General features: G+C 41.0%; 1 protein-coding gene across 1 annotated transcript in view; it reads left to right on the top strand.

Moving 5' to 3' along the window:
* Positions 1-12,618, top strand: part of kcnd3 (potassium voltage-gated channel, Shal-related subfamily, member 3) — a 103,056-nt gene that overhangs the window by 89,302 nt on the left and 1,136 nt on the right. The window contains 4 exon segments of the mRNA XM_034144542.1: positions 8,238-8,339; positions 10,908-10,940; positions 11,036-11,128; positions 12,073-12,332. Of these exon segments, the coding sequence (XP_034000433.1) occupies positions 8,238-8,339; positions 10,908-10,940; positions 11,036-11,128; positions 12,073-12,332 (488 nt within the window).

Genomic DNA, 12,618 nt, shown 5'->3' with positions numbered 1-12,618 from the left:
TGTGTGCGTGCACCTTACTTCCTGTCAATTGTAGACCCTTGGTCCGTCCCATCTTTCAGAGTGTTATTAAATCAGCTGCAGTGCGCTGCAACGGTCAAAACATGTCTCGGAACAATGTCTCGTACACGTCCAAAAGTACCTTCCAACTGACCAGTGTAGTCTGGCACTGCTGTCGTCATTAACCACTACTAAATGACTCTCTCAGGCACTTGTATGTCTTCCTGGCTTGCTCCGCAGTGAGGTCAGCAATTTGCTCAAGTACCCATAAATCCAACAGATAGGTTTCTCTATTTCATAACAGCATGACTCAAACGCCTTATCATTGCCTTCATAATAATATCCCACCTGGATGCCTTGATCCTTGAGAGCGTTATTACTACGGCAAATCAAGGTCTTAAGTGCCAAGGATGATGATGGGTTTGCAAATGTGATATTTTAGAGCATTGAGGAGATGCAATCTGTTCACCATCTCTGTCTTTAATTAGCTCCCAGGATTAAGTGTTACTTAGCATTTAAGCTTGTTTGCTTGAGATCAGTGGAGGATGTCTTGAATTACATATTGTGCTAGCTCTGAGTGGATGATGCTTTGGAAATTATTTGATGTCACGTCCCTACTGGTTGGTAACTTAAAGGGCCTTTGCTCTCCGCCTTTTAAGCCATGCCAGCTGTGTCTCTATGTACTGTATTATAACGTGTCTATCACTTTAGTCCAGACTCACATATCTCAAAAACTATTACATGGTTTGGTTTGGAATTTAATTCATACAACCATTGTTCCCAGAGGAGGATTCCTAATTACTTTGTTGACCCCCTGACTTTTCATCTGGTGCCACCATAAGGGTCATCTTTAATTGAAATATTCACAGTTTTTGGTTAGATTGCCATGTAATTTGGTTCAGATAATAAATTATACTGATTAAATCTTTCAGATCCTTTAATGGACCCGAGCTCCATAATGAGATATATGCCTCATTTTTCACTGCCTTGTAGTAGCCTTGACGAAACTGCCTTTTTATACCAGGGTATTTTCTCTATTTTATTTTCCACTATGCATATTCCCCCCTCAGAGTTTGGTGGATTCTAAGCTGACTGTCATAGTGACGCCAGTAAATGTGCTGTCATATAATCTTCAATGAGACTCTTGCTAAATCCTTCCATCTGTAACCAAACAGAGGTATGTCTACACTCGGTTGTGAGGCGTGGTTTTAAAGGCTGCCATATCTTAAAAATCTTGGTTGGATTGAGAAAGAAAATCATGGTCACTATGTTCAGTAACTTGGCTAACATTCTGGTAATAAAAATCTCCTTTTACTAATACTGAACCAAAAAAGAGCGGGGCAAAAGAGTCGAGTTGAGCAATACCTCCCGTTCCGTGCAGCGGAAATGTTGCGTTATACTATGGTCTGTAGCAACTGCAATGTATTTGATTGCCTTTTCTAACAAATGCTGCCGACATGTGTTCAGCTCATAACACGTTACAGAACATCTCATTAATTTAATGTTCTTTGACTCTTGGTTGGCAGACAATGATCTCTTACACTATAAAAGATGGCAATGCGTGTGCAGAGGGTTTATGATAGAGCCATTACCATTGTATATTCAGCTCTTTTATTGCTAATGGCAACTGTGATCTTTTATGTCTCATCTGATCCATGAATTACTCAGGCATGACATATCCTTCAATACCCCATTACTACCGTCTGCATAACATGTATTGTTCTTTAATGTTCCATAACCTTAATGACATATGACCTCAGCCATTAAGCCACCCGCTTAGCAAGTGTCACTGGTCATTTAGGATAGCAAAAACGTCATTTCCTCAGCTTTTAAAAACCGGCACATTGTTGTATTTCACAGAAAAATCCATTCTTCCTCAGATCATTTCTTAGAATAAGGCTATGTTTAATTGAGAGTAAAATCGAATAGCCAATCAAGATTTCCTTTCACAGTACTTACCGAAGTAAAGTAGACAGGAGAAAGAAGAAGGGGGAATTGTTGAGGAGAGGAAGCAGCATTAGTCCCTCAGCCTTTTCCAGCCTCCTGTCTTCTCTTTTTTTCTCTCTATTCCCAACCCCCCCAATCACATCCATCTTCATCCAGGTCTAATTGTTAGCTGTTCTGGGCTCCCATTACAATTAACCATCCATCTGGGTGGTGGTAGACAGACAGCCCCTGATCTATCTCACTGCACAAAGGGAAGATACATGAGAATGCCACTAGTTGCTGTGTGGAAAGGAGGAACAAACAGCTGACACGGTCATATATTCTCCATTCTGCCTCCCTATAGTCTTCAGTGTCACTACTTTTGATTTCGACAATGAATTGAAGACTCAGTTTAAATCCTTACCTGTCTCTACGCATAATCAGGAACAAAGTGCTCAATCTGCAGGGGTTACTCTTTATTGCTCCTCTGAGCGTATTTACATAAAGGTAATAATATCCGCAGGTGGGCCAATTACAAATTCTGACTTGTACACCTGAAAGAGGGCAAGATTTAAATGGAGATTCACAAAAGGGCAAGTGATACAGAAGGATTAACAAAGATGGTGGCATGAATTTAAATGAGCTTAAGTTATAAGAGTACCGAGGGTATTCTCCTTGATCTGGTTCCCGGGTTCTGTGAATGATATGCCTCTTGGTTTTCTCAGACTTGTACAGCTATATCTAATATTTGAGAATGGTTTCTGGTCAATAAATACAACCACAGCACTGACAGCTAGATTTGTTAGGTTCTGGTCTGCTGATTTTTTTAAAGCAGTACTTGAATTTCCACTGTATTATGTCCTTCTTTTCACTCCAGGTGCGATGGAGGTCCATGAAATATTAACAGAAATGGAGCATTTTAAGTAGCCTTATATAACTATTAATGGGCAGGGAATGATCAAATCTCACAAATACGCACCAACTAAAGAACAGGTGGCACTCAAAAAGATTCATCAAAGATTTACTAGAAGTAATTTCAGTTGAAATGGTTTGATAAGTCAGACATTGAACACTTGGAGGAGCTTACCCTGCATGAAAAAGTCAGACACGTTTTTTTAGTGGCTAATTGCTTTTTTTATCTTTCACAAGTGAGTTCTCTCTCTGAGTAAAGTCATATTCTGTAACTTAAAGTATTTTGTTCTGATTTAAGCAAACCTGTGATTGTCTATAATTGAAGAGGGGTTATTAGTTAAATGCATTCAGTTCATAAATACGTTTCTGGAGGTTATGGGGAAATATCTTTACAGTACATATCTCTCATTGTTTCCCGTTATAGTTCCTGCTTCTGTGAGAATTCACTTGCTCACTTTATATTCCTGCTTTGTCTTTTTCCCACTTGGACTGGAACTCATTCTCTGGCTCGACCATTTGTTGTCCTCAAACTTTGTGAAAAGTGAAATGACTGCCTGGTGCATTTCTTGAGCATTACATTGGCTCGGGGCTGCCATTGCAGAAACAAAACAAAAACAAGTCCTCCTCACTTTGTCCCTTCCTCTCAGTTTCACTCCGTTTGCTTTATATCATCTCACAATTGTTTTCAGCACTTCCTCAGAAGGGAGTCAAAAGGTGGAGATAACTTCTGGCTGAGTCTTTTTCCTTTCTAGACAATCAATAAAGTTGTCATCACTTTGGATGCAGACCAAAAGAGAGTTGACAGGATGTTGACAGGGGACCTCACAGAGAGGGAGTCTAGAGCTCTGTTATAAATTATCCATAGTAAAAATAAAGAATAAACATCCTAAACACACAGAGAGCAGAGTTAACCTTTCTGTTCTCTATAAAGAGGAGGTAATCCAGGCTTTGCTAAGGTATTTCCGTGTCTCTGAATGGTGTTGGTCCCAGGTTAAGCTGTTTTTGCTACAGAGGAAGATATCTGTGGAACAGAGGTGTCGATTTCAACTGAATCAATTATAGCCAAAGTGGAGTTTTCTGCCTTCTCCGACTCCCAGATGGATTGGTTCCCCCAAATATCTCTCTCTGACCCTCATGTTGTGTGTGTGTGTGTGTGTGTGTGTGTGTGTGTGTGTGTGTGTGTGTGTGTGTGTGTGTGTGTGTGTGTGTGTGTGTGTGTGTGTGTGTGTGTGTGTGTGTGTGTGTGTGTGTGTGTGTGTGTGTGTGTGTGTGTGTGTGTGTGTGTGTGTGTGTGTGTGTGTGTGTGTGTGTGTGTGTGTGTGTGTGTGTGTGTGTGTGTGTGTGTGTGTGTGTGTGTGTGTGTGTGTCCTCGTCAGATGGTCTCCTCATCCACTTGTATGCTTCCAAACGAGCCCCGAGGCAGAACCTAATCTGGTCTCACAGCTCGATTGCTCCACTTTTCACTCAGCCAGATCCTTTACAGGCAGCCTTGTGAAGCTGTAACTCAAGGTGCCATGAATATTTTAACTTTCACTTTTAACTAAGAAATGAGCTTCTAACAAAACTTTCAATGCTCAGCAGATTAAGGCGTGGGAGCTAAGTTACTTCAACTTTTTAAGGAGATGGTTTTTATTCCTGAACTGGCAGCAAAAGTGTTAAAATTAAGCTTGTGTGCTGGCTTGCACACTCCATAGCTATAATCTTTAAAGTCTGATTGATACTAAATCATGGTTCCATGGCAGGAAGAAGGACAGTTTTCAGCGTTTGGTGTGTGCATTATCTTAATCAGTGATAATGAGTATCACTGTTCTGATTGGTTGGCAGGTGTTTTAAGGATTCAGGATTTTTAAAAGGTATATTTTCCATGTTATTTGCTTTAAAGTCCATCTGGAATTAGTTTGCATGATAGCCCCCCATGTTTTATATCAATTATTTAGTTCTCCATATATGTAGAACGGGAACTTCTTTCCTACCAGCCAATCAAATTGCTTCATTTGAGACCTTGGTGAGCAGAGTATTTCCATGAAGGATCAGCAGTAGGCAAACAGTGACATTTCTGAAAAGCAAAACAGCAGCCTCCCACAAATAACTGTCCATGAATGAACAAGACCCTATAAAAAGTTCTAACCATGGTAATTTGGAGCGACCACAGACAGATTTTCATAGAAAGTATATTTAACTAACAAACACCTCATGCTGAATTGTCTGTTTTATGGCAGCTTATTGTGAACCTATGACTACTAAAGTATACGCTGTTCAACGTTCAAGGTTCTTTGTTTAGTCATACGAACATAGCTACAGTGTAGTTATGCCGAAGAAAATAAATCTTAGGTCACAGGCTTCTCCAACAGTGCAACACAAAACACAGATAAACAGACAAATATAGTGCATATATAGTAAATAGTAAATACAAAAAGAAAAATAGTTTAAAAAAGTGAAATAGTGCAATAAGAGTTTATAAGCAAGTTATTGGAATATGATATATTAGGTAAATAGATAAATAATTTCTAAGTAGCAGCCAGATGAATATTAAGGATGTTTCAACAGTTCAAGTGTTTAACAGATTTTGCTTCAACAGTTCAGGTGTTTAACAGTCTTATTGCCTGTGGGATGAAACTGTCCCTGAGTCTGGTGGTTTTAGTCCGGATGCTGCGGTAGCGCCTGCCAGTCGGCAGCAGACAGAACAGTGTGTGGCTGGGGTGATGGGGGTCTTTTATAATGATGTAAGGTGGAAATACTGTCCTTGTTCTGAGAAAGCATTTCTTTTTCTTATTACAATTTCTTATACAAGAGCAAAACACTCAGATTTTCACACTGTGTGAATGTGTGCCAGGATATATGGTGTTTGTGTGACTATGTGTCACTCTGAAGGAATGTGCAGCAGATACTCGTTTTGGCCATGGTTCCTCATTGTATTCTGAGTATGTGTTGAGGTAAGCCCCTTGTCCATGGTTTCCTTACACTCCTGTGTGCTCTCAATGATGCTTCCGCAACAATCCAGGCTCAATCTGTCGTGCCGTGGCTCTGCCTGAAAGCACAGATGGGCCTTAGACACAAGCTATCGGATCCCAAAGGCCCCGGGAATCTATCAGAGAACTGCGGGAGTAGATTCAATCTTGCGGGACATGTTCGTAACATCTCCTTCATTACCCCCGCACTGCCTGGCAACCATCGCCACAGTCACGGGCTGCTGTTTACATAGTGACCCCGGAGAAACAATCTCATTGGCTAAGCAAAATGCCAGAACTTACAAAGCGGTTATCCCAAAGGATTGTGGGAATGCTGTGCCAGCGATAAAAAGGTACAGGGATGTTAGAGTGTGAGGGCACACAGACAGCGAGGTAAACTTGTTAAGGAGAGCTGGAGGGGGGGGTGAAAGAGACACAAAGATAAAGGTGCAGGAACAGGTAAACACTTTGAAGGTAGTTGGGATTTTGCAATAGATGCTACATTTTAGATTGGCTGCTGTGTGTGTGTGTGTGTCCTGTTTATCTCTGTCTCTTTTTAGATTACAAAATCACAGCATGAGCTACCTGCAGGTCAACAAACATTACCATGTTTTAAATGAAACTCAAGTGAGGGATGAGCTTACATTACCATACATTACCATACTCGTACTGAGCTAGGTATTTCTGCTGTTATTCTATAGGCCTCGTAAGAAAATGTATGGAAATTCCTCTATGAAGACGAGGCGTGCATGCATAAGCACCCATAGAGATATGCAAACACAAATCCACACACTCAATTAACCCCCGCTAGCTGTGTATGGGCCCCCTACTAAAGAGCTCTCTCTATGCTCATCATTTAAACAGCTCACATTATCCTTCTTCCAATTTCCCCTCAATGAATCCCTCATTCTATTTTAAAATGCAGGAAGTGAAGCAACAGAAACACACACACTTTGTAACTGAAGCCAGCATGACACCCAGCGCTCGACTTTGACAGGAAAATGGCGGGCCTTTGAGGACTGAGTGACTCAGATTACACTATCCTGTAAAAGCAGTTGTTCTGGTTACTGAGAGATTTATTGAGACCCACATTTATCACACACCGGCCTGCGCACACAATGAATGTGCACTCACGCAGACATGTTTTCACACACACATTTAGTAAGGCACAGTGCACTTCGGGGAGAGCTAAAACCAGGACGTTGGAGTACAATCCTTCCACGGTTTCAAAGCTACTGATGCATAAAGAAATCACTCCAAGGACCAGACTGTATCTGTTCTCCTTCCTATTCCTTTTCTTCTTCGTGTTCAGCTCTGTTGCTCACTGCCTCAAAGGAGAGATTTGACAGCGTGAGAGAAAGAGATAAGGAGAGAAAAGCGTCTGGACTCTGCACTAACCGAGCTGCACGGGTCTTATGACAAAAGAGGCATTCAAAACGACACTACCAATACACTATCTTGATATATTTTGATAAACGAAGGCGCTGTCAAACCAGCACAAATAGGACTCCAAATAAATGTAATATTTAAATGCAGAAGGAAACATAGCTGCTTAATTCACACAGGGTTTAGTCCGAGATTCCTCTCCAACTGTGTTTCAACCCAAGGACTGTGTTATCGTGTAGTCACCATAAATCATTCATTACTATCCGAGGAGATCAGAGTGAATTTATCACAGGAGATCAGAGTGAATGCTTTAGTAGCACATGTTTCATTTGATCTATAAGACACAACTAAGACATTAAGCATGTGAAAGTGCTGTAGCTCAGTCACACGGATGGAGAGAATTTCTGTGGAAAAACCTAATTCATTTCTTTTACACACCCAAAATCAGTAGTAAACAAACAAACACTCAACAATCAAGCTGGAGACTTTGTAAACATCTGGAACCTCACCATACACATGTGTTTTGGAGCTGCAGTCAAATGTAACCTTTCTAGGACTGTGTACACTCTGTTATATGCAAGGTATTAGGCTATAGAATCCCTTTGGTATTATACCTGGGACATATGGAAGGATCTGTACATGTCGGAGATCAATACCTGATCAAGATCCTCCTAGCTGCTGGAAAGAAGGCTAAAAACTGGCTAAAGGCAGAAACACCAAGCTACAGACAATGGGTTCATATTATTGGTGATATCCTAATAATGGAGAAAATCACATACAAGTTGAAAGTAAGAAGACACATTTCTTAAGGGCTGGGGAAAATGGTTAAGGTACATAACAAAGGAGTCATAAAAAACCAAGCAATATTTGATTACTATGTAGATCGTCTCCGTACAGGCACTGTTCTCTCTGTTTGTGTGTAATTTGACCTTTTAAGTTTAAAAAAGAAAAGAAAGTGCTGTAGCTCAAGTTAGTGGAATGTGTCTGGTTATACCCAATCCTTCTCACATAGGATGTTGTCGAGGCACTGACTAACATGTGATTCTTTTGGTCTCTTGCTCTTTGCAGAAAGCACGTTTGGCGAGGATACGAATAGCCAAGACAGGAACCTCCAATGCCTTCCTCCATAGCAAACGCAATGGCCTGTTCAACGAAGCTCTGGAGTTCACGGTAAGACCAGCCCCTGCATGTCAGACAGCATGCTTCACTTGTTTCTCATAGCAGTTTTCCTCAGCATTAACCAACCACATTTGACCTAATTTACATTTTTTTCATTTACGATTCAGATAGCTTGCCCACTGCGACTCCTTGGAACAACAGTTCTGAGGATTTCTAAGCGGGCAATAACTAAGTCATTGGATGCAGGCCTGGGTTGCCCGTCCTTTAATCTGGGATTCTTAGAAAGCAGCCAGCTTCCCATCTGAGCAGCTAACTGTGATCTTATTCAATAAGCAGAGCTTCTGATGTGAGCATCTCTGAGCCCAGCTGCCCAGCTGAGGAACATGCTTCAGGCGATGCAGCAGGAAATGTAAACACAACTCAATGATGTTCTTTGCCTCACCAAAATGTTGCGGTTCACAAGCACCGTAGTGGCCCACGGCTGACAGCGCAACAACAAAAACAAGTGCTCCCATCTCCTTCTACCTCTATCTAAATGTGTCTCTGTCTTCCAAAGCATAAGTTAGGACAACATCTGAATGGCACTGGTGCTTGAACTTAAGATAGGGTTAAGTATTGCAATCCTATTGATTTCCTTAAAAGACAATATGCTGCAGAGGCTGGAAGCTAATTGTAAAGCTTGCCTGCAAAGTATCTAATAAATGTTGCTTTACTTAAATTACTTCTTTACACAACAATTATATGGTAAACTGTCAGGAAAGACTCGATTAAGATCCATATATATATTATAGTACGAGAATTCTATTGTTTTTTAAAGGTTTATATCTTGTAGAGTGCACACTTCATTATAGGGATGCCAATTTCACAAATTAATGATCAGATAATATGGGGAACTTCATTACTCTATAGAGCAATGCATGAACCTCTTCAGTGTGTTCTTGTTGAAGTAGTTTCATCCCTTCACTAACAAGCATTGCTTTTTCTTTAGCAGCATGCAAGTGCAACATTATGAGTACTTCAAGACCTTTACTTACTTTAATAGATAGTTATTTATTCAATATATTATGTGTCTTTCCATCTCATTCATTTGCGTTGGTGTCGACTGGAGTTCCAGTGCTGCTAGGGACTGCAAGACTAGCTGCCAAAAGTCAACAGTTAACAACTAATTTAAATATTAATGCCTGCTCAATAAAATATGAACTGTTGCCCAAGTTAAGTATAATTCTGAGGCAGCTATTTACCAGCAACATGTACAGCACCATGCAGAGTGACACAGTGTGTTTTGTCGCTCAGCAGATCAAGCTGTTTCCAGCCTCTACAGTATGGTGGCCACCTGGGTGGTGAGCCATCGCCGCCTCCAGACAGACTGCTGATCTGGGCTAGGTCGCATGTTTAGAGAAAGACAGGAATAACTCAGGGTAAACACCTGTGTTTTACTGCTGTGTTAGGTACAGATAAACAGCGTGAAAACAGGTGAGCATCTTGGCAAAGACAAACCGAGACATCAGCTCTGAAATCAGCAAAGAAGCTTCTGCTTGCAACGCCGGCCGCCCCTCTTAACAAACTGAAAATTGCTACTACCAATCTTCCAAACATGGCATTTTACTTTCCTTACGGGAATCCTGTGGAGCATGCAGGATCAGGGCAGTAGTTTGTATATAAACAGCTCAACCACAGGTTCTGCTTGGGAAGACTGATGCAACATATTGAAAGTTTGTATATGTGAAACATTGCTTTACTTCTGACAAGAACAATGATGGCATTCTGCAGTATACTGGGGAGAAATATTCCTAGGCTCAAACTAAGGCTACCGTGGCCAGTGTTTGTCTATTAGCTCTTCCCAAAATATATATATATATATAATAATATTCTGTGTAATATCAATTAAAAAGGAATTTGATCAAAGTATTACTTAACAAACAGCACATAAGATAAAAGCCTTAAATCATATTTTTGTTCATGTTTCTTCAATATGATCTTTATTTTGGGCACAGAGCAAGCATTTTTTTTCAAAGTCCTAAAGAATTGACAGTCAAAGTATTAACTAATATAACAATAAAATAAATACTGTACTGACAAAAAAAGCAATGAACTGCAGAGTTTGTTGTTTTGTCTTTTTCTTCACTTTCTTCAATGATCCACGATGCACCCCAGCAGTCCACTTATTCCCCGTCTCAGCTCCCCGCTAAAATGAGCTTCGTATCCAAACCCCCACAGAACTAGGCAAAGGCGCCCACTTCACGCCCAGATACCCACACAAATAAATACATAAACAGGCCACGGCATAGAAAAGAATGAATATGGAAAACAAGTCATTATGGAGCTGCCTGTAGCCAGCCCTTGCAATAACAGGAATGGAGGCGAAATGTCACGATGGAATTTTTGATATGTACTGTATATGCACTAGGAGTGAGTTGTGCGAGATGTCTCACTTGCAGCACAGATCAATGCACTGGCTCCACTAATGTTAGCAGACAAGCCTCTGGGGGTCAGAATAGTAATGTTTCCCGTGTCTCACTGGCAGCACTGCGGCCCTGACCGCTGTCTGTTCTCAGTGCTAACTGTGACCATCAGTAAAACTCTACCTGTGTGTTTCTTTTGTCTCCTTTTCCAATGAAGCAACTTCCATACAAGATGAACCTTTCAGAACAGGTACTTAAGACAGCAGCCAGCTGTGCATCCCCCCACCACATCTGATACAAAATAAAACAGTTGTATTACACTTATTTTATGTGTGTTTGCTGCAGAGTTCCACTGAGGAGGAGCAGCAGTTAACCAAGTCCACCTCTCTACTAGAGAGCCAGCACCACCACCTGCTGCACTGTCTGGAGAAAACCACCGTGAGTGTACACACACCGTACACACACTCACACACAGACACACATTCAACCTTTTAGTGTAAAAAAGATCTCCATTAGCAATAAATCTAATCTAAACAACCTTTGTTTTTGTTTTAGCATCAAACACATGAACTAAAAATGTTCCTAGATTGTGCGATAATCACGTTTTTTATTGCATAGCGCTGGCTCATTAGTTGCATACTGTATAACTGACAGCCATGCTTAATGTTATTTATATATGTGTACGTGCACGGGCGACTGCAGCCCACTGTAGCGTGATGTCCGGTACACTGCCTTTTATGATACACACCTGTGTGCCTGTATGTGGTACGAAACACACTGTCTGTTTCAGCCTGGCCAAACTCAGAGCTGAGCAAACAAAAGAACCAATCATATTCTGCTGTACACACACACGCACGCACGCACACACACACACACACACACTGTCAACATGGTATATTTGATTAAAATGGAGCATGAGAGTAAAGTTAAACCTGGAATAAATGATTTATTTTGTACACTTGAGGGCAGCTGAAAGCAGCTGCCAACACAATGCTGGAGTAATATTATCTGCTTATTCAATCATTGAGCAGAGGAGCAACATCAATTCTTAAAAGTCGTGTTTGTGTATATTTAATAGTCAATAATTATTTGTTGGTTCATTGCTAGGAGCAACACATGTCTCCTTCAAGTAGTCATGATCCATTGTTGATATTAAAGTAGAGATTGTAGCTGCTTTGAGAAACTGTCCATGGAAAATTGATTCTGAGCTCCAATACACAAAAATATATTTGATTTGGTCCAACCACATATGCCTTTATAAGAAATAATCACACATTGTCAGAAGAGTTTTTGACCCATGCTTTGAAGCAGAAAGGCTTTGAAGCTATATCAAGTCATATACACTACATGGTCATAAATCTCTCTCTCTCTTTCTTCGTCAGAATCATGAGTTTGTGGACGAGCAGTATTACCAGCAGAGCTACCTGGAGGCGGGGCTTCAGAACTACCCTTCTCGAAGCCCCTCCCTCTCCAGCCAAGATGGCGTGACGGGCACCTGCTGCAGCCGCCGAAGCAAGAAGCACCACACCCCTTTACAGAACGCCAGTACCCCTGCGCTCATGCAGCCTCTGACACACAAACACACACATCAACAAGGCCTGCAGGAGCTCAGCACCATCCACATCCGGCCCCTCAGCACCAGGTGAGCCCGGCCATCAGGGGACAGGGCAAGCACTACTACCTTTTACTACTTTGACTACTTTAACTCAATGATGTTCAAGTGATCTATGACATGAAATCCACACTTTGTTACTGTTACTCAGATATATACTGTAAATCACAATTGTGCCAATAAAGAGTTGTTCACTCTCTCGTGTGCCCATGAAGATAATCTGGAAACTAAATAGGATTTTAAAAAATGTGTTTACTAAGAAGCAAATGAAGAGTGGCTGACATGTACATGCTAGTACTATCTTTACTACTATAAA

This window comes from Trematomus bernacchii, unplaced genomic scaffold (genome assembly GCF_902827165.1).
Source record: "Trematomus bernacchii unplaced genomic scaffold, fTreBer1.1, whole genome shotgun sequence".
Lineage (NCBI taxonomy): Eukaryota > Metazoa > Chordata > Actinopteri > Perciformes > Nototheniidae > Trematomus > Trematomus bernacchii.
This window is presented reverse-complemented; position numbering and strand designations above follow the sequence as displayed.